Source organism: Falco naumanni, chromosome 11 (genome assembly GCF_017639655.2).
Source record: "Falco naumanni isolate bFalNau1 chromosome 11, bFalNau1.pat, whole genome shotgun sequence".
NCBI lineage: Eukaryota > Metazoa > Chordata > Aves > Falconiformes > Falconidae > Falco > Falco naumanni.
Window position 1 is genome coordinate 16,339,357 of NC_054064.1, and position 23,524 is coordinate 16,362,880.

General features: G+C 38.9%; 1 protein-coding gene across 3 annotated transcripts in view; it reads right to left on the reverse strand.

Annotated features, from left to right (window-relative positions):
• FNBP1L (formin binding protein 1 like) overlaps positions 1 to 23,332 on the reverse strand; it is a 59,519-nt gene extending 36,187 nt beyond the window's left edge. For 2 of the 3 annotated variants that reach the window (XM_040610297.1, XM_040610300.1), the window contains exon 1: positions 22,897 to 23,081. In XM_040610297.1, the coding sequence (XP_040466231.1) occupies positions 22,897 to 22,920 (24 nt within the window). In that variant the 5' untranslated portion in view covers positions 22,921 to 23,081. Of the gene's footprint in view, positions 1 to 22,896 lie in introns of all 3 variants that reach the window. The other variant, XM_040610298.1, reaches the window with a different exon arrangement.
• Positions 23,333 to 23,524: the final 192 nt, after the last annotated feature.

Here is a 23,524-nt window from a genome sequence, read left to right on the forward strand (position 1 = left end):
TAGTTTATGCTTTTCAAACATCCTGTTAGTTTTACATTTAAAAACTAACAAACGAGCTGTTTCCATATAAAGAACAAAACAGAGAGTGTCTTGCTTTTTTGCTTCCTGTGAGTTCTGGATTGTATCTTCCAGACTAACCTGCAAATCATACCTCATTACTCTCTGCAAACAATCGATGTATTACAGTTAAAAGTGGAAAAAATGTGGCTGTGAGCAAACAAAGACTAAACATTTTATAGACTACAAGATTAATATCAATGAGATGGTTCAGAGCAACAACATCAAAAGCCATACCGACACTGGAAATAAAGCAGAGGCACTCAGAAATAAAGATAAAAAAGTTAGTGGTGCATATACATGAACTAAACTACTTCATATTACAAAAAAAGTTCAATATAGACTGTACAGGCAGGATAGTATGAAGAAAATCTAGTAGTCTTTTGGAGACAAGAAAAGGAAAAGTATTTCCTAAAAAGAACTTCTGACAACAAGGCTGACCTTCAGGACACGGAGTTATTTTGCTTGCAAAAACTGAGAGACTCGTGTTAACATTAAACCACATGTCGTAGCTTGAAAATATTAAGTAAGAAAATTGGCTAGAAATGCAGACTTGAAGTTCTAATATGCAAAACAATGGGAATTAAAAAATTACTTTTAGCTGCATGAAAGACTACTTTGCTCTAAGGGATAAAGAATTAATAAATTCACAGCATGAACGCAGTATGTGAAATCCATTTGCCTGTTGAACTTCTGTATATATTCTTTAAAAGCAATACCAGTGTCAACTTTGATTTTAAAAAGTCAATTTCTATGATTAGGAAAATGTTTGCATGGTAAAGTGAGCAAACAACTCAGAAGTAGGACTGAACTGCTGGAGACCTAGCCATGCTGTAAGATAATGTATACAGCAAGTCAGGATTCTGGAGTGAAGCTAAAAATGGAGAGCCACAATTGAGGAAGTGAAATACGAAGTCTGTGCTTTCCTCTGTAAAGATGTCCTCAGACCAGCAGCAAAGGAAAGCTTTGGATACTTCCAACAGAAAGTCAGGTCTGGCAAGAGGGGATGTCTTGTTTGGCAGCTGACAACTTCACAGGTGTGACAGACACATTTATTTTCCAGGAAAGGGCAGCAATCTACCACAGAGAACAGCAGCAGAAACATTTGTGAGCGCTTTTGGAATGAGCAGCCAGAACTACAACAGAATCAAATTCTGCACCTGGAGATCAGCAGATCAGCTGAAAGACATTAGAGATTACAGCTGTGCACTCCAGTTCACCCATGCAACTGAACGTACCAATTGGACTGAGGATTAGATTTTAACACGGTTTGTTTTCTACCAGCAGAGCAAATTGATTGAAACAGTTCACAGCTGGGACACTACACCCATGTTAAGACAAGAGGGCATCTCAACAACCACTCCTGTTTGTCCAGCTTACAAATCACCTCCAGAATTTTTCAGTTAATGGATGGGCATGTCCATAAGAATTAAAACAGTGTATTTACCTCCCTGTATCAGCATGCAAACAAGTAAAGAAAAATTCAATTCTTCACAAATTTACCTATGGGTCTGCTTTCTGTTTATCTCGGGGAACTCCTGCTCTGCCTTCCCATGGCAGGCTCACTGCCTGCCTCACTCCACCAGGAGAGCTGTTTCCTAAATGCACCATCTCCTCTTCCTCAGGAAGCTCTACCAACACAGCTCACAGCAGCCAGAAGGTGGGTTACAGGCATCCTTCCTCTCTGCTACCCACTGCAGTCCATTCACATTCTGCTCGTCAACAAACAGGGTTGGTTGATTTGGGTACGTATCAGCTTTCATTTAACACCTTTAGCTATGAGTTAGTAAGGAGGTAAGACACTGTCTCAAGCAAACAGAATGGATTTCCTAACCACCACCACTCAAGAAAAATATACACACACACACAGAGCACGTAGCATTAACCATACATCCCTGCTTGTAGAATACAAGCATAAATAAAGTATATACCAGGAAATCCTATTTTGAAAGCCGATCAGAATCCACTCACTTAGCTTTCAAATAGCTCCTTAATCTCATTACTTTTAATTGTGAGGAAATTTGCTTAAAAATACTTAACCAGATTTTTTTTCACATATGCTCTTTATACAGAACTTTAAAATATACTTGAGTCTTATTTGCATTTGAACCAAAGCTTAATTCTGAAACAGTAACTCTCCACTCAGTTCTGCTTTAAGCTTAACTCCCGCTTTAACACACATCAGGCCATTTTCAAACAGCTCTATGCCGAGACAACAGCAGATCACAAATCATATAAACACATTTTCAAGCATTACTGGATTAAAACAGTTGCCACTTTAACAGAGGGACAGCACTACACTTGCCTTGTATATACAAACGACATAATTATGTCCATTCCCCATAATACCAAGAAATCTTATTTTCACCATAGGCAAGCCAGAAAGCAAGCACTTCCCTCAGTCTTCTGGGAGTGGCTGAATGCTGTTAATAAGCAGACAGAAGCTCAGGCAGATTTCAGTTCTAGTTATGTCACTTGCGAAAGGAAGACTAAGTTTAACCATAAATGAAGTAAGCATGTTAAGATGCACCACAGGAAAAAAATAATACTGTTGGTACAATGCTTAGAGATGCTGTTGCTTACTGTAAGAAACACCTGGAGAAGATCCCATCGCTACAGCAACACTGGAATAACACTGAGTTTAAAGCAGTAGGGTTATAGAACAACGAAGCAGCAGAATACTGAATTCGCTGTATGACTGATAGTCATGCAAGGCCTCACATGAAGCAGAAGTTCTGTACAAAACCAGCACATTTGCAACATGACTAACATCAGCCTGCAGAACACTTGCAAGAACGAAGTACCTGACTTGGAAAACAATGCTGCAAGAGGTTTTAATTTTGAAAAATTGCGTAAAGAATAATTTCGTTCTTCATTTAGAAAAGTTTATTGCATGGTTTGACACTCAATGTACAAGGTATTTCAGTGTATGACTAAACAATTCATTGGTGAAACTACTGAAAACTTTAAAAACTTTTAAATGCCTCTCTACAAACTACAGATACTTCCACAACATTACTAAAAATGCCTCCACAGGAGACTGAATAAGCAAGCAGCCCTGATACTCTCCAGCTCTTGCATGTGTGACAACCTATGTTTGCATTCTAAAGGATCTGTTTTCCAAGAACTTGGAGAAACAGGAAAGAGATCTTACCTACTGCCAACTTAAGTTCCTGCTCTGGCCAGTCTGGCATAGCATCTAACAAGCAGAGTACCCACTGCTTTTTTCTCTCCGTATACTGTGGGAATGAAGTTAGAACAGTGTACTCAAGAAAAGAAAGGAAGGGTATTGATGCTATAAAGGAAAATGGTTCCCCAAGAGTAGGTAGTTATTAACAAGGGGATAACAAGGGGAGAGGTACAGAGGAGACAACAGGCAAAAGCTCAAGGTTTTGCCAATGGAGTATTACTACACAACAGCTGGATACCTTAATGTCACAAATTCAGAAGAAAACAAGTTCCACCAGCAGCTTTGCTGCTCATTCTGTTGCAATGAGCACGCATCCACTGCTTTGCAGGACACAGTCTTTGCTTGTCAAATTACACTCCATCCCTTATATGTACATGCACAACTCTGTACAAACTGTATTACAGTCTGCCCAGCTGCACTACCATGAAACGCAGCTTACCACCTGAGTTTTACTGAATTGTGACATAAGTAAAATAACTACTAGTTTGCATATAATTTAGTCAGAGTCTATACTATAGTTCTGAACTATAGTGTAGTCTGTAACAGAGTCATAGCTCTGAACTCACCAAAAAGCCAAGATGACTGTGATAACAAGCAATACAAATTTAAAACAAGGAAGTACTTTCTGCCGGCTGGGGGAGGCGAGAAAGAAAGGAGAGTATCCACTTCCCTGTAATCCAAATATCACTTCCCTATATTTATCTGCTCAGCTATTAAGTAGACCATTCTGAGGATACCATTTTTTACTGACTTAAAAACTACAGTGTTTAACAAGTAGGGTGCACAAATCCCACGGAGATGGGTCAATTTGGTGTATTTTGCATTAAAGATGCACTTCTAAGCCTTATGTCAGTGGAATAAGTAGAAAGAAAAAACCTGTTTGGTATGGGTTGAATCATACTGTTTATCATTCTGACAATCAGGACAAACATCATATAAAAATACCTACACTGAACCCAAGCACTGAGTATCAGCAGCAGAACTTCACCATTTCAACACAGAGTAAGGTATATCCCTTTTAACTTTCTTCATATTGCATTTAATAAAGGTGCATGTTATTTAGAATATTAAACCCAAGTCAACAGTTCCTTAAACAAAATATATTTCATGGCACTATTTCTAAACAGTAATTGGAGTAAACAAACTCGTAAAATAAAACTTGCAGCACAGGAATAAAACACATGTATCCTGGTGTTAACTTTTAGATCACTTCTCACAGGAAGTGTTAACTACAACACACAGTAAACCTACACAAACTTGGTACAGAAATAACATGCATTGGACCTTCTGGTAAACGTGAATCTTTTACCTTTAAACACAGACCCAGAGATCCATACAGCATCTCTTAATTTAGCATAGCTCTGATAAAGCTGTTTCAAGTACTGACTCTATTCCTAATGTAGGAACGTACAGTGAATGCAACTGGAATATAAGAATGTATTTCCTATTATCAGCTCGATGAATGCATACACCTTACATTGGTTGCTACTGGCATTCAAAAGACATAACTGGACTATACAGACTGTCAACAAATACTCGCTCTTCTAAATCACTCAGAGTAAGATACCCATACGCAGGTATTCTGATCAACTCTTCCTTTTTATTGAACTGAATCGTTAGCCTTTCACTGTTTAGGAAAGACAGCAAATATTAAGAGAAATAACCAACACAGACTGTTCTGAGGACACTCGCTTCTCATTAAATGGGAGCAATAGTCTTCAATACTTCAGATGAGAGATAGCTGGGGACTGGTCTGGTAAACTTACAGAACTGGAAGGCTTAGCTGTTAACTGATTCATCATACGTTGTTTGGTTTCGTCAACTCAACAGACAAGGGGATTTTCCTGTAAAAAGTCCTACCCTAAGGTGAACTTCCCTTTTCAGTTTCACCTGTGAATATTTTAGTGTTCAAGAAAAAGAATACACAAGCCACATCTTTTACCCTTCACAAATATGCTGCAAGCAGCAGTAATACTTTTCAAACTATTATAAAACCAGATCCATGTATTTAACAGGAAATTAACATGTCAGTAAATTAGAGCCTTCCTATCTTCTCTGGAACATTATTTCAGATAAAGGTAACACCCTAGGGAAAAACAAACAAACAAAAACAAAACACAAAAAAACCCGACCACCACCAAATCCACAAAGATCATCCTCTATTCACAACAGAATCTACTGCACTCATTGTTTCTAAAGCAAAATTCATAGTAACATTAACATAACTGAATAAAGCATTTAAACTAAAACCAGATGTTACTACTGGCATCTTCAAAACAATGGAATTTTTCAAGGTTTTGTTACCCAGATAAAATGTAGCACAGTTCTGTTGTGTATGAGTTTACCACAGAGTTTTTAAGATACAGCCCTAGAAGTATACAGTAAACTCCTCTTATATTTCACTATAGATGTCAGAATCATAACCTGTATTGCAAGAATAACATTAAAATTATTCATAAAACTTTTTTTTCTAGTAGAAATGTACTTTCTTTTCAAGATCAAGTAATATAAACACACACTGTTCCCCTTCCAGGTTAACAAGGTATTTTTCCTTCCCAAATACCTTAAATTGCAAGGGAAACAGGTATCAGTGTGCTGTAAATTAAGCATGATCATATGCACTTTCATTAGAAAAGTTAGATCTTTAAAGCAAGAAAACACCCCTATTACAGCACATTTGGACACTGAAATTGCATGTACAAAAGCTGAGCACAAATTTCAGCATACTGAAAAAAAACCCCACATTTTTAAACTGTCATAGTTACGTTTCTCATTCTTTCCAAAACACACATAAACCCCAAACTCAGAACAGCTCAATTTCATACTGTTTCTGTAATCTGGTATACCAATTACATCGGTATTAAAAAACAATGGGCTCCGTAAATATATTCCCCACCACTGCAGGAGTTCAATACTGAAAGCAAGCAAATCTATAGCACAATCAGTGCAAGGATTTCTGAAGCCAGACAAATAGTACTCACGTTCGGGACAGAAGTAACCATGGAAGGATGGGGTCACATCTAGCAACACTGACAGCAGCCAGCATCCATTTCTTTTTGAAAGCCAATCAAACAACCAATGTCGAAATTAAAAGGTAGTTCAGCAGGAACCTACCTTCTGCAGTTATTTCCTTCCTGACTAAATTAATAAAAATACAAGGGTATGCACACTGAAATACAGTGCAGACCAGAAAGACCAGATAAACAAGCATCCAATCTAGGTATCTTACCTGTGATTGAAACAGAAGCGTCTTGGACACTTTTTCCCTCTCATGATTTCTCAGGATCGTTTTTTAAATATCTTCTAATCTGGTTTTTCATCTCCTGTCCATATGCTACTTCCCTTTTAATGCCTTCTTCAAGCCTCTTTTGCACAATTTACCCTACTGACCTAACTTCACCGTTTACTCAATAGGCAGATACTGAGAACATTTTCTGTGCCCTGATCAAGAAACACTTTGGGTAACCAATTTAACAGTATCTTAAGCACTATGTTAATTCTATACTCCATGCAAAGCAGCTTGTTCCATTGATGACAACCACAGAAAAAACACTAGTGTAGTAACTAATTAGTAGGTTTCTTTCCTAATGACTTTTCAGTATTACCAAATGAGAAATAATAAAGAGCAAAACAGTAAAAAAAAGTGCTTAACAATATACTGGAGATGTAGTTCAAAATTCAACTGCAGTTCAACACAGTAATTCACTATGAATCATAGTACTTCCCTTTCAAAATCCAGCTCCAAACAAAGAACCCTATAAAACTAACACTCCTTACTACGCATCAACCTGTAAGTAGAAGAAAGCGGCACTGTCTTTTTCTTGCCTGAAGATGTGGAACCTCTCAGATTTTGTGTCACTGCCACATCCCATTCTTTATTTCCCATATGGAAAGCCCTGATATTTGTAAATTTCTTCAACATGAAGTACTACTCGTGTCTTTACTAAGTACTCATTTCACTAAGTCCTCAGGGAATTAGAATAGAAAAATATTAAACAATAAGCGATAAATCTCAGCAAATAATAAATGTTCTAGGAACTGTCATAAAATGCTACATAAATTCTGAGAAACAGCCTCAAATACTGAATAAAACATGACATAATGACAAAACCACAAAACTGTTTCTTTTACACTGAATAAAACTGTTATGTCTTTTCTTATTACATTTACTATAAAACTGAAACCATTTAATTGCATATGGGAGTTCCAACTTTGTTTTTTTAACATTATGAGCTTGATTGAAGACCCACTGAAAATCTGTGTTTCATATCTGGGAAGCCTTAACACTTTATATCCTAAGCAAAAACATTTTCAAATCAGTGATTAAAGCATGCTAGTTTGTAATCAAAAACACATCAGGATTTTGTGGGAGAAAAAATTATAAAGTGCCTTTGCCCTAAACATCTCTTTTTCTATTTCATAAATCATTACATACCAATGTGTAAAACCATGCCTATCCTTCAGAAAGAAAATAAACAAAAACAAAATAAAAATTAATCAATAATTTTCTTATCTGTGTCAATACCTGAATTCAATGCATCTTTAGTATATAACAGGAAATTAAAGCCACTCCTCAGCCACTCGTTTTTTCTGAAGAGAATGATTTCAGAAGGAAGAAAGCAAGAAAATCTAAAGAGAAGAGTTTAAAGATAACTACGTATCATTCCCGTGAAGGAGAACAGTCATAGATGTTTTTTGTTTGTAACTATTGTCTCCATAAACCTCAGACAAACACCAAATATTATTTAAAACGTTCAAAACATCATTTATCAAAATATGTTTGACTAAATTTTGAATGTTCTTCTGTATCACAAAACAGTCACATAAAGGATTTATTTCCCAAATGCTTTAAAATGCTTGGAAAGAATAAGCAAAATTATTACACAGCAGAACGGGCAATTCACACTTAAAAAAATCACAAGATTTATTGTGACAGCAAAATTTGTTTTCATATCATAAAAACCCCAAACGAAATATGTAACTGATAAACTGAGATACTTGATCTTGGTACAAAATACTATTTAATGTATTTCCACTCTCTAGCTTCAAAGTAAATTAATAAACTGCAACAAAGGTAGCAAAACTGAATCAAGTAAGTGTCAAGAATATATTCTTATCTTAACCTGCAAGCAGTATCCTGAAATACCTCTCTAGGAATTAAATCCTCAATGCCAAGTTTTTACTTGAGAATGTTAGATTTCTTTGATTGCTTTATTGTGAAGCAACTTCACTCCTGGGTGAATCAAAAATAACCTTGTACAGTCTAGAAAGATTTATACAGAGAGAGAAAAACAAAAGAGAAAGAATACTGCTTACAATTTGATCTTCCTATCTGGAGGAGTCATCCAGAGAACTAGATTTTAGTCCAAGTCATTTATATGAATGTAATCCTAATGATAATGGCAGGAAACACAGGTTAATTCTTGGCATGTCTTAAATTGAAGATAAAAAAGAAGAAAAGCCTATACTGTAATAAAATTTATTTTCAGCTCTGGAAGTTATATTGGACTTGGTTTTATTGTAATTTTTAAAAACTCAGTTTTTGAATTAGGTGATACATATGCAGGAACCAACTCATGTGAGATGTGCTCAGCATTAACACACATTTTGCATCAGTCCATTAGGCTGGAAATACTCATTTAATACCAACCTGTTGCAAAGTTTTTTTGTTTGGGTTTTTGTGTGTGTGTGTGTGTGTGTGTGTGTGTGTGTTGGTTGGGGTTTTTTTGTTACTTACATATAATCCAAAATGTTTATGCCTCTCAGGAACATATACTAGGACAAACACATAGTAAATACTTGAATCTCTAGTATTCCACAAACTGGATCACTCACACAATAATCAAATATATAATCCAGTTCATAGATGCAATCACTAGAAACAAGACAGCAATTTAAAAATAATTTAATAGTCTCTAAACTGCTGCAGTTCTTAGCATCCATCTTTATAGTTGTCACCATCATTAATTTAATTTGTTCTACTTGCATTTTTAAATCATGCTGAGATACAATATACTAATATATCTTAAAAATCATACTTTTAAATAAGCCTATATGAAGTGCTTTGTTTGATACAGAACTTTGTTACTCACGGGTATTACAAATATCTCATATCAAGCATTCCAAACTCAACAACAAACTAAAATGTTACTCAAAATATTTTTCCTCATGCCACAAAATAGTTTTCCCCATTTCAACAAACAAGTGGAGATACTACAAAACACACTTATCACATCTGCATTGTCATCTCTGATTTCCGAATCTGTGTATCTTAGAAACAACTCTATTACTTTATACAACTGGAATGCTTAAACTAACAGCTTTTTTGCAATAAAATGGATGCAATAGGTAAAGAACTCAAATAGAACCAAGCAGATTCCCAGTAACTATGGCAGAATACTGAATAGCAGTAAAACTGGGCCACAACATCAATAAATACACAACTAGTATATAAATACTGAGGTGAAATCAAGCATGTAAGATCATGGAGAAAATACTCAGTAAGGACTTGTTTTTCAAGCTATAAATTAGGATCCCTAATATTAATGCAGGGTAACAGCATACCAAGTGTAATTCAAATTAACTACTTACAGCTGAAACAGTAAACGGTTTCCAGCCAGATTAATGTAATTGGATGAGCTGTACTACCTTCTGTGTCAGCTAGTATTAAATACGGCTTTGCTGGAAATATCTTGTCATATACTGTCCTTAAGGGTTAAAGCCAAAAGATAGAAACTGCACATTAAAGCACTATATAAAACCTATCTACCATTGTTCCTACTCAAAAAAGTTAAAGCAATGACTGCTATTGAGAAGTGTTCTTTGTTGGAAATACTGGTTATGAAAGCCTGCTGCAGCATTAACATGGAAGCCTTCGGTAACACCTTTTTAAATAATGCGATGTTTTATACCATATAACTGAGATAAACCACAGCTCATACAAAGCCCAGAAGAAAACAGAGAGCATGCCATACTGCAAAAGACCTTCTCAGAAATAACTTTACATAACTAGTACTTCCTCATTGCTAACTTGCAATGCTAACTCTTTGTCTACTTTCCTCATAAAACAGAAGTTAATACTAGGCAGAAGACAGAAACTTACGCTGTTGAAGCAACTGAATGAATTCTAACTCTTAAGAGATAAAAGACTACGAATAGAAACAACAAAAGACGATAGTCTAAAACTAAAAATGGAGCAAGTAAATTATTAGGAACTTCTATCAAATAAAGGTAAAAACCCTTGTTTTCACGAAAAAAGAAAAGCAGAACTTCATGGCAAAAAATTGCTTAGTATGTTAGGGTGCCATTTCATGGAGCTCATGGAGCATACTTACTACTGCATTAGCTTTGTTTAGTAGCAGAGAATATTGAGAGGATCCAACTTCAAGCAAAGCCTTAAACTCTTACTTATGACATGAATATACAAATTTTTATTTAGATTTTTCAAGTGCCCTCATCAGCTCTCTACAAAACACAATACCATCTCAAAATAAAATGGTCTCTTGCAACAAGGTTACACTGCATACTATATTCCTTTGAGATAACTGAAATCAACTGGAAATAAACGAAAAATTTGCAAAGTGCTCTCAAGGAAGTGCTCTAAAACTCATCACTTAATGAACAAAAACCTTTTTACACCATATGAAACATTGTTTTATGTTGATTGCTTTAGGATGGATGAAGCCTGCCAAGTGTTCTGTCCTTCCTTTGTATTTTATTATTGTGACCAATAACAAGACAAAAAAACCCAGAAGTTTAAAAAAATGCATCACTCATTCCTCAATATATATAGCCAGAACTGAAAAGAATGTATTCCACAACAGACTTACAGTGAAATGAATTACTCAAATGTTATCCATAAATCCACTGAGTTTATTAACAAGTTTGAGAGTACACTGTATTAAGAGAAATTAACAATCTAAGAAAGCCAGGAAGAAACAACATTATGTAAAATTATGCTGTCTTCCTAACAGAGTAACTGGTACCCGTCCTGAAAGTATCACAGACAACACCAAACACCTATCAGATTAACTTGGTGATACAGGAGCATGATCCTCTTCCCACAAATGACCAGAAGTCAGCAAAAAAATTTTCCAAATAACCTAATGAAGAAAAACAGTCATGGAAGCCACAAGCTTCAGGTTTGACCTACGGTCTGATTATGCCTGCATGATAAAAGTTTGAAATGCCAAGTACAAAGTACTAGAAACAGTCTATCAAGATCGTAAGAAACATTTACATATATGGCCTTTTGTTAGAAACCCACTGTTCTCAGTTTCCCAGCATCCAGTATAGATAAACTAGTAGCAGTACTCCCATCTAAGGTCTATATAAAGATGAAACAACAGCCCTCCTTTCAGAATTAAAACTTGACATTGAAACTTGTGTTTGAAGCACTGATATTCCACGGTATCTAGTTACCGAAAAAAGCATGAATGCCAGCCATTCACTACTATCACCTTCAGCTGATTACATAGTTTCCCAAAAATTGCACGGCATTTTATACAAATGATGTCAAGATGTGTTCATTACACAGCCCACAATTACAGCCCCACAGTATTAAATCACAACATGGAAAAATGTTTTATTTAACAATAACTAAGCATAAATATCACTAGCATCTCATCTTTAAGACTTTATTTTAAACCTGTAAGAAAATTACTTCAGTTCAACTATTGAAACTTCAGTGAAACCAAATTATATCCCCTCAGAACCAAAGTAACTGAAAGTCACCGGGTGCTACGCCACAAAGAGCAGCTAGCACACAGCCTGTCGTTGGGTTTGTTTGCACTTACCAAGGTTTTACAAGACTCCAATTCCAATCCAGTGATTGAATGCTTCCTCCAGTAGAAACTTCTTAGTTAGACACAACTACTCCTACCTCACTATTTCCCGCTCAGGAATGTGTAAGATAAAGCTGAAACTCTGGGAATCACACTTGTATCTTTCAAGGGCTAGGCTAGTGCCAGAGGAACTGCAACACTGCTCTGAGGAAGAGACAACCACTACACTCCCCAGCACCAAAGTAAAATGTTTCTTAAAAAGTCATTTAAGAAAGTTGTCCTTGTTATTAGAGAGTGATCAGTCACGAAAAAACTTTATCAGAGCCTCAAACTCAGGGAGAAAGGTTAAAAAAATGTAGGTTAGGTTAAAAAAATGTAGGTTATATGAGTGCAATACTACAGCAGGAATGAGAATGTGACAAGGAACACAAAAGGCATCGCAGCTTTTACAAAACAAAGCAGCAATCAAGCTAAACCAAAACAAATAATCCACAACCCTTACTTCCCTAGTCTCAAACCCAAAGACTTAATCAGACCGCCACACCTCTTGCTACAGAAGCAAATATTTGAGTATCATACAAAGAGTCAGATACTTCACAAAATTGCCTGGCTTGCTTCACACGGTGACATTTCTATGCAAGTTTCATGGAACTATACTTCTACATTCCCCTTGCATTACTTATGAAGTAGAAAAATCCCAGGCATTTGGATTTGCCTAGCAAGTTACTATTTATTTTCAAGAAACAATTTTTTTTTTTCTTTTTAAAAAATGCCATCTACTTAGATATGAGACCTAACCAGATATTCTAGTCAGGTTTTTCCCATTTTATTATCACATGCTGAAGAACCTTTCAACACAAGTTCATCCTTTCCCCTCCTCCAAACAAATTTGTAACATCTTGACCATATTACACAGATCTCAAATGTCATCATCTACTGTTTAACAAATGTCCCAGATAATAATAAACATAGCTATGAAGACAAAACTTTTAATTAATAGATTCAATTTTAAATCACTTGAGAGTAAAATCTGCACCATTCATAAACCCAAGTACTAACCTATATCCTTGTTCTACTAAATCCCAGTTTACAGCAAAATCCATAGGCCTAAAAGAAATCCCATTAAATAATTAAAGAAAATAACAAAGCATGGGTAATTTTTGCTCATTTAAATAATGCAGCACAACAACTACAATCTACAGGTAGAGCCAGGGAGCTTAGATGCAAAGTGGTAACTCAAGATATACTGCACATTTAACCACAGAAACACACTGGAGGGGCCAGACAGGGTGAAAAAGAAAACCTGTACCTTTCCTTTCACCTGAGCACTTAACTTCTTCCCTGAAACTCAAATCTATGTTCTATCCTAAGACTTGCTAACAATTTCTACACTGTCTTTTTTGAAAAACCAGGCTCCTTCTAACCATTCCAATAGCTGCAATCTTTATCCACGCTCTATCCATCCAATTTCTTAATTACAACAACACCCTCTTCTCTGCTATTGAGAGATCATCACTTCACTCACATTGGTTTCTTGAGTGTTATCTCTCCCTGTCTCCTTGCATCCTTCTCTATCGCATCAAACATTAGCTTCTTAACCTCACTTTCAAGGGCACTGCAGGCTGATTCCAGCTCTATTACCTCATTATAGCAAAGGATTACTGTTTTCTTTTCATGAGACTCCAACACTCCCTTGCATATTTCAACAAGTATTTCCTGCATCCTCTTAGGCTGCTTATGCGCTAATCCCCTGCAAACACCACGAAGGTCCACCCCGCTGCTATCCTTTGCTTGCAAGGCTTACCTAAAGAAACAGTTAAGATGCTGCCCTTGGGATCACTGCCCGTCATGCTGAACAGTATTTGGGTTTGCACACTGACATGTGGCAGGATCATTAAAAGACCCATCTTCTGCTGGAATTGAAAGTTAGCTGAATTGGGGATGGTCTTTATACTCTGTATTTGTACAGAACGCAGCACAACACAAACCTGCTATGGGACTAACAGTTCTAGCACTACATAAATACAAGCAAAATACACTCCAACTATCGATTACAGATGTCAAATACCCTAAACATTCCTCTCATTGCAACTGACTTCATATAGTGGGGAAAACTGCAGGACAACAACTAGACGTTACAACAGATAGCTGAACAGGGACCTTTATACACTTGTTGTAAGAAAAAAGAAAAAAAACTGTTAGGCATTAGAAACATTACAGCTCTACCAGAATATTCCTCTGGTGCAGAAAGCCAGCTGCACCATAGCACAGGTATTGCCCTGGGTTCACGCATATCAATTATTTTCCTACTGACAGCCACAAGAAAACACTGTGCCAGCTAGAGCAAATGCTTATTTGAAAACATCATTAGAAAAGCGAATCATTGTTTACCTTCTTTGAAAGAAATTAAGCACCTGAGGGAAAACCAAAGTGTGCAAGAAGCATACCCACATTCACAGAAACCCTCCTCTGCCAACCAGAATTTACAAAGTGAGGCTTTCACATCCACCTGAGTTGGGCACCCGTCGTAAGAAAAAATCCAGCAATCAAATGCTGTCTTTCCAAAGGACTTACAAAGCACATAAAGGTCCAAAAGGCACACCCGTCGTCATCACCTTCACTCACATCTGGTTCCCCCATAGATGCCAAAAGTAAGACTGCCTCTCAACTCTCCAGTGCAATTGCTGTCATATTTCACAAGTTCTTCAGTACTTAAATTCAAGTGGATGCCATTTCATTGCACAATGTTGAAAAACAAAGTTGTTTACTTAATACGGAACTACAAAAAAGCTTGTTGTACTATTTTTTGTGTACCAGCTGATGAGAAGTGATTTGCACAGCACCTGCCTCCTGAATAAGTACTTGCTAAGCATTAAGCATTACATGAATAGACACTGCAAAATGGTGAACCTTCCTGTTAGTACACAGCAGATTTTACCCATTCAAGTGAAGAGTTTTAAATGGTTACTTTGAGTAGCCAGTCCGATCAAAGACAATCAGAACAAGTTACTAGAATCCATTGCTTTTTGTGTTTTGCTTCTAACATTTTAAAACATTATACTGCTTTACACTTACACATTAAAGAATGCTGAAGTATTCTACAAATGCAGATATTGTAACAACGTAAGTTTTATTTAATTAAAAAATTCAAACTTTATTCCAATTTTACAACCCAACTAACAGAGACAAAAAGTAAGTTTACTTGCCCAAGACCACACAAGCATTCCACAGTAAAGCCCAAGAAAAATTCAGGTCTTGAGATATTAGCTCACTGTGAGACTGCACTTCTCCTTTGAAAGATATAGAAAGCGACACAACTATGTACAAATCACAACACCAGAAAGCACTTTTAGCAGTCCAATGTCCTTTTTACTGTAAATAACAAAGCAGAAGCTCAGTTCTAACTAAAAAAAAAATAATCAAGGAAAAGGTATTCATGAATCTCACATGTCACTACTTCAGATTTCAATACAACTGAAATTAACAAAAAAATAAGTACACCTGAAATTAAGCCCTTTCTTGTCACTTGGCAGGAAATACAGTACTGCTACCACTCCTCTCTTAGAATAGAACTTGTAGTTGAGAAAAACCAGCAACTCAGACTAACAAATTTAATGCAGATAATTCCATAAACAAAGTCAGTGTCGAAGGTCCACGTTTTAATGAAAACCAGAAGAATTCATTAGCATAATACTTTTTTTGCTTCTCCTCCCATCCAGCTGAAGCACTGACATGCATCTGAAGACAAACTTCTAAACCTTCTGCCAAGAGAGCACTGGGACCGGGGTACGTAAACTCACTAGGGGCAAAATGAAACAAGCTGATTGGAATGTCAGCTTTCACTGAACAATTTGTTCACCAACGCAAGGAAAAAGCTGAACATTATCTGGACTTTGGGGACTCTTCTGCTACCAAAAAGAATTAAAGTTGCTGAAAAAGTATGCACACGTGTGCTATGAACAACAAAAAATTAATCTGAAATGTTAAAGAACTTCCCCTCCAAAAAAAACAAACCAAAAACCAAACCAACAAAACCCCCAACAACCACAACAAAAACCCTCCAAAATTCTATTACTGGCTTTACCAAGCACGCTAAAAAGCTGCTCTGCAAATGTAAGGTCTGAAGTATTTAACTACTGCGTTAATAACAGAGTCTCACCCAGATCAATCCAGTGTTAAGAATTAATTTAAATACACAAATGAACTTTTAGACTTACCTCAGTAGGTCTGCAGCATCAGTGACAACTCTACACAAGCATTAACAGAAACCTCCTATCTTCCAGTATTTACTTGTGAACTGCTGAAAGCACAAATCCCCTACTTGGACACACCTCACCAAGAACGGAAACCTGAGCACCCTGACAACACACTTTTCTCTACTTGTTTCCTCCATCCTAAGTTCCGACAGATTTGCCATTCCAAAGGTTCATTGTCTTGAAAGACACACACTTTAAAAAAGTCCTCTGCTACAGACACACACTTTAAAAAAGTCCTCTGCTATGTTAAGATAAAAGTCCTTGCCATCTCAACCAACCTCCTGCTATCCTCACCCAGGAAATCAAACTGCCAGCTGTAGCATCTAGAATCTTGATATAGGCAACTCTCAGGTTTTGTATTATGAGTAAGGATACTACACACGTTTTTTTACGTGACGGAAATATTTTTCCAGCATTCAGCATTTCCAGACTAGTGAAGTCCCTCATATATTCACACAAACTTCCTTGAAGAGCACAGACATACATAAGTGGGACCATAAATAAAAACAGATGCCATTTTAATAGATATCAGGTGATAAACAGTTTTCAAAACTGAAAAAATACTTTCTAAACAGATACTCAAGGGCACAAACATATGCCTTCTTAAATTAAATTATGTTCAACCTCAAAACCAAACTGATAAAGTCTCAAGCCAATGACTCACCCCTTCCTGGAAACATCAGTAAAAAAGGTCAGATGTTTATGAACCAGACAATTGCTGGAAAAATGCAGACAAACATTATTTCTAACTAAAATTTGACATAACTGTTTTCATTCCAGAGCCTGAAGTAACTACACATTCAATAGTCAAGTACTTAATCCTTACATAGCTTTCTATTTGGAAATCTCAGAGGTCTCACAAGGATGAGATAAGCTGCACCATACTCCTTGTAAAAGACTGTAGCCTCGCAGAGGTTAAGCATTTTATCCAGTATCTTACCCATGACAGAGGGAATGCACGGCCATCCTATGCATCTGGAAAACTCTGCAATTTCATACTTTAGCCACAAGACACATTCCTTGCACACATCTGCAGACCACAACAGCAAGAACACTGGATGAAAAGAGAATCCATACCACTTGTAATCCTTGGGTTAACTGAAGGAGAAGTCTAGGAAAATAACCATCCAGGTTTCATCTCACAAACATCTACATATTAAACAGAATATTGCCTTTAACACAGTGTATATGTTAGCACACCGGAAAAGAAGTTTACACAAGATTAAGATTCAAAAGCACAGAAGAACTTCCAGATGGGATATGGTTTGATATTTACAACTGCTGACAATGTTTTTTTTAACTGGTTAAAAACACAATTTACTAGCATTAACAATACTAGTGACTACATAACCACACAGTCATATTAATTGTAGAGAAAGGTTTCTCAGTTTCAAACTGCCTTGAAAAAAATATATTTAGCTAAAAAAAAAATCAAATTTTGTAATCTAGTAAACAAAAATACAAGAAATTATTACAACAGAAATATGCTACATAATACTTAGCTATTTTTTGAAGTCAACTTTTCCTTATTTACATTCTGTGGATGTTTTCCATACAATTAAACTTGGTAATTTCTAAGATTAGACAACATCACACAAATTTATCTTCTTCTACAAAAAGAGAACATGATTTTAAAACAAGAAGGAAACAATGTCTGAAACAGGCATCGAAAGCGTAAGAGAATTTTTAACAGCTTTTGAAAAACTACTGAAGCAACTGAGAATTATTTAATATTTTTGTAAATAGAACTTGGGTTTAGGCATGGAATGAATTTTGTTTAAGGAAAGATTAAAAGAGCACATCACCAAATATACTTTGATCTTTCTTTGGTCCAACATAACTCATTTCCAAAATAGTATTCTACACTGCCAGTGGTTTCTTAATTATAAAAGATGGCGTGCATCTGGCCCCCAAGGAGCTCACAACAATAGTATCATTAAAACTTCTATAGCCTTTTTTTTTAATCATGAAATCTTCACACAAAAGCCCTCAGCAAAATTTCTGCTTTAAATATTTATCAAGAGGTGAGAAACAGATGGTTAGACTGGTTTTACAGACTGAAAACGTTCTGACATGGTATTCAAACTCTTTTTCTGCCAACTGCTATTAAGGGGTTCAGAGGTTCGAAAGACAGAATGTGCATTAGAAGTTGAAAAACATCCTTCCTGATTTTTTTTAGAGACAGCACAAACCCTTTAATTAATTTCCAAGGAAGCCACTTCAGACTGCCAATCACAGTTTTACTTGTCTCCACTCATTAAGCCAAGAACTTCATTATCAACTATCTTCCAGTCTCCAAAGCACAGCGAGCCTTTAGAATCAAAGCAACTGTACTACATATTCAATTTAGCTGCATAAAAACCCAAGACAACAATTACCAGATACATTTTGTTAAATATTCTACGCTAATGTTATTTGTACACTTTACGCCCATCACAAAAGGAACTCCAGATGTACAGAAACATACACACTGAACAGATGCTCATGCTGTGTAGATTCTTTAACATATCATAATCCATCATTTTCATCTCCAAATGTTTAAAGTTACTAAAAAAAAAATAAAAAATATCAATTTTAGTTCCATTCACCTATTCTTGCCTTAGATACGGCAGCTCAGTTTGACAAAAGTCAGACGGGCGCCTTACAAAGCAAGTACACAAGTCTGCCCAGGACTCCAATGTGTAAACCCTCTCACTGCCCATGAGGTGAACAGAAGCATGCTGTATCTGAAAAAAGCACGTTAAAAAGAAACTTAGAACTCTGAAAAGTGTATTGTATCTAAATAAACAGCAACAATTTTTTATTACTAATGAAGTACAACGATGCTACTTTGCGATTACGTGCCCCCTTTCATGAGACAACTACTGCTTTACAAACATTACCTAGGAAAAAGTTCAATACTACAAACAGGTAAATTTAGCACACAACAGTCAAATTCTCAGAAAACATAATTTCAACGGGATTACAGAAGACTAGACTTCCCAGTTCTCACTATTGTTCTAACCATTAAGAGAATATTACCACGCAAGGCAGTTCACCGGAGTATCTTAGTTTTTGTGTGGATATACCATAAAGAATATGCTGCAGAGTGACCACAAAGGTAACTGCACTGATGAGAATAAAACTGTTTGTGGAATAATACTTCCAAAATTGATCAAAATTTTTTGTTGTGATAAAAAAGCATAAAAGGGGAACATATTTACACAGCATAGAAAACGTAGAATGAAATGGTTCTAATGACAGGATGGCTTAAATGGATCAACATTTTACTATTAATTGACATAATTTCATAGAGTGCTATCAAAGGAAACACAACAGGGAGCATGCTGTTCAGCCAGGACATACTGAAAAGCACAAAGTGCTTCAGCCTACTCAAGACATGCATGTTTTGGCCAATGCACATCCACTTCAAAGAATGGTGGTGTACTTAGCAGCTACAGAATATAAAGAATTAGAAAATACTGGCCCATCAAAGAAAATCTTTCCCTTGTCACATCGCTGATGTAACCATTTAATTAGCATATGCATAATTTCAACACTAGAACAACCATATTAAATAAGGACCATATAAATAGCAGGTAGAAGTTGCTTCCCTCATCCCCTGATTTTTCTTCTGGCTCCTTGTCTCTAAATCCATCCATGCATAGCTTTACTTTATCAGAAATAGCATAAAGCGTAAGACTCCAGGAGGAAAAAAATATAATGAGAACTGTAAATCAGCATAAAATACCAATAAACAGCATCAAGAGATACAATTTGATAAGGCAGGATTAAGGAGATATTAAAATACCTGATACAAAATCACCAAATCTGCCTCAGTAAATCAGCAAAGCCTACACACATATTTGCAAACTTTCTAAAAAACTATCATGTAGATACCAGTCTTAATACTGGAAATCTCCACTTTATGACTACAGGTGCAAGCACTAATGAGGGAGAGTTTTAAGTTCAACGAGGTCTCCAGAAAACGTGTGCAGCTCTCCACAGCTGGTGACCCTTAACACCACGATTTCCTAGTGCCCTGCTGCCATTAGCAAACCCGGGGCAGCTTGGGGTGCCTTCTGAAGCTGCACTGATGCTAGCAACAGGGAATGATGAGGTAAAAGCTACAATGGAACACAAATCTAACGGTTTATTTACTCCTTGTTCAGAGCCCTGTCTTTGAAGCTTCACAAATGCTGGTTTTCCTTGTGTTTTTAACCTACGTTTAAGCTAATTTTTAATGAGTTTTTGAAATTATTTTTAATCTTTATTTGCTCAACACAAGTTGTTAAAACAACTAAGGTTTGATATTCTTCTCAACCTGTAAGAGAAACACTGAATATTTTTCCAACTAAGAAAACAGTCTGCTTTGTAACACTAACAGATTTTTCTAAGTATGATTAGCTTCAACAGAAAAAACAACCCATTTAAAAGGTACACTTTGAAGTGAAAACTTGTACTGTCACGGTCTAGTCATATAGTTACAAACAGACCATTTTATGCATAAGTTACCTCATTAGTGTAGAGTTGTAGGCATCGCCTGGTATCAAGCAAAAAAATGTATTAAATTTAGCTGACTTAAAACTGTTGCAGTAAATCTTTTAGCTTAAAATTCTGGCATTATTTCTTCGAAGTAACACGTAAGAATTAGTGACTTAGGAAAAAAACCCATATAGTACGTCTAGATAAAATTCAACTAGTTTCATAAGACTCTGAATGAAACGCCTGTCATTAGAAGGAAGTCTGAGGTCAAAATCCACCTTTTTGTATATGTTCCTTAAGCACATAAGGAAGATAAACACTTTCTTACAAATCTGAATACAAGACAGGCTACAAAACCTTAACTATCATTTACAAGCTGAACAAAGAAAATAGAGGCTCTACGCTAAAGCGCTGTTTCCTAAAGTGATACATACATAAGTGCTTACAGAAAATTCAGTGCTCCCCTAAAATGCAAAACCCCACTCTTCCAAAACACTGACCTACAACCTCTCATCTGAAGTATATACGAGCACAAGCTACAAAGACACACTTGGGCTACCAGTATAAATCATAGCTTTTACTTACTCCTTACTGTTAATATTACAACAGTTTAATATTTCAGTTTTGTTACAGCAGCACTCTCAGTACTTAACAAGCGCATTTTATCTGAATTCTCAACGTGCCTATAAATCCTAGTTAAGGTGCTGTAGAAAGCACTACAGTAACCCCTAAATACAGGCTTCTCCACATAGTGCATTTGATGAAATTCTATTATGTCTTCATTTTGCATAGCCAGACAGGAATTTATTCAGGTGGCTTCAGGAGCTCCACTGGCCCAGCTCCTACAGCCCCCACCTGCACCCTCAGTGCAATGCCACCCTGCCTCTGGCTCCCCAGCTCACCCGGGAAATAGGTGTCTCTGTGCTGAGCAATCTCCGCTCCTCTAGCGACCAACAGCCCTATGCTAGAATCTACTGATAGAGAAATTTAATTCAACTTCAAAATTAAAAAAATAAAAAAGGTATAATACTAGGTCCAATTTAAGGGTTCTTGACTAAACTCCAAGCTGCAACGTTTAGCCTTCTGTAATTACTTTTTTCTGAGCCTAAGTATCCGTGCTTCACAATGTTTAAAAGCAAAGAAACGAAAGGCAGGCAGCATTTAAAACGGGGCCGTTAAACCCTCGTTACCAGACTTTTTTTGCCTAAGCTTTCCCACGATCGGTGTCAGCTCCAGTTATAGCTGCAGCAGCAGGAAATCTGACAAAGAAAATAAAACATCCCACAGCTGCCCGCGAGCAGACATCGCTGTGTTCGCTGGGGCAGATCCCCCGGGAAAAGCCCCTTCCCTGCTGCCCTCGGCACAGCCCAGGAGCCCCGGCAGGAGCGGGGGTTTCAGAAAGCCCGAAGGCCACGCAGACAGCGGCGCGCAGGGGCCGTGCCTCCCCGCTGCCAGCTCTTCGGGCTTAAAAGAATTTAATGCTGGGCAGCGTCCCGGGGTGCTCCCGGAGACAAAGCCGTGTAGGAGCTGCTTCCAGTTAGGGAGGCCGCGCAGGACACGGGGCTCGCAGGGCGACCCGGCGGCTCTCGGGAGGGGAGCGGAGCGGCCTCGCCGCCCGGTACGGGCCGCTGCCCCCGGCCGAGGCGCGCCGGGACCCCGCCCCGAGCCTGCCGCCGGCCCCCGCCGCCCCGCACCGTCCCCTCGTCCGCCCCGAGGGAGGCGGCGGGCGCACACAAAGAGGCCCGACCCGCCGTGACCGTTACCGGGCGGAGGGCGAGGCGGCGCGTGCCCCCTCACACACACACACACACCCCGCCCCCCCCGCCGTGAGCGCCATGGCCGCGCGAGAAGGCACGCGCTCACCCACACCCCGGACGAGGCGCTCCCCGACCCGCCGCTCCCGCCCCGCCTCAGCTCCCCCGTCCCCGCCGCGGCCGCCACCGCCCTCCGCCGCCCCCAGCCTCCCCCCACCCCCAGACCGCCAGCCCCCCCCGCCCCGCCCGGTGCGCGCCACCCCAGCGTCGAACAAAGCGCCCCGGCGGCCGCCTGGGCTCCGGCCGCCCCGCGCCTGCCCCGGGGAAGCCGCCTCAGCAGACAAGGGGAGGCGGCGAATCCCAGACACAATGAGAGGCGAGCCGGGACTCACCCACAGCTCCGTGCCCCAGCTCATGGCTGCTTCGCGGGCAGCGCCGGCTCCAGCAGAGGCGACGGCTGGGACCAAGCGTCGGGCGGCGGCCGGAGACGAGGTTCCGCCGGGCAGGGCCGGTGCCCCGGTCACTGGGGAGAGGCGGCGGCGGCGGCAAGCAACGACGTCGCTCCCAGCTCCAGCTCCGCCTGGCGCGGGGAGGGGGCGGCCGCGGAGGAGGCTGGGAGAGGGGCGGGCCCGCCGGGCGGGGGACGGCGCGGGGAGCGGCGGCACCGAGCCGCTGGCGACCGCGCACGGCGGGAACCGGCTCCCGGCGCCGGCTGCGTCGTTACTCGTTAACGGGGAGGAGGGCGCCCGGCGGGAGGCGGCGGCGAGGCCGCGGTGCTTTGTGTGCCGCCCGGCTGCGGGGCCTCCGCGCTGCCCCGGGAAAGCGCTGACTCACGGCCGGCGGGGCGGGCCCGCCCCCTCCCACCGGGCGCGGCGGCGGCGTTGGGTGGCTGTCGCGATCGGTCTGTCACCCCACAGGTGTGTTAGTCCGCCATACATCGGGAAGTTCGGAAATGCGAGGTGACATCAGAGGAAAAACAGCCTCGTGTGATGATGCAGCTGGATGAACCCCGTCTTCGAA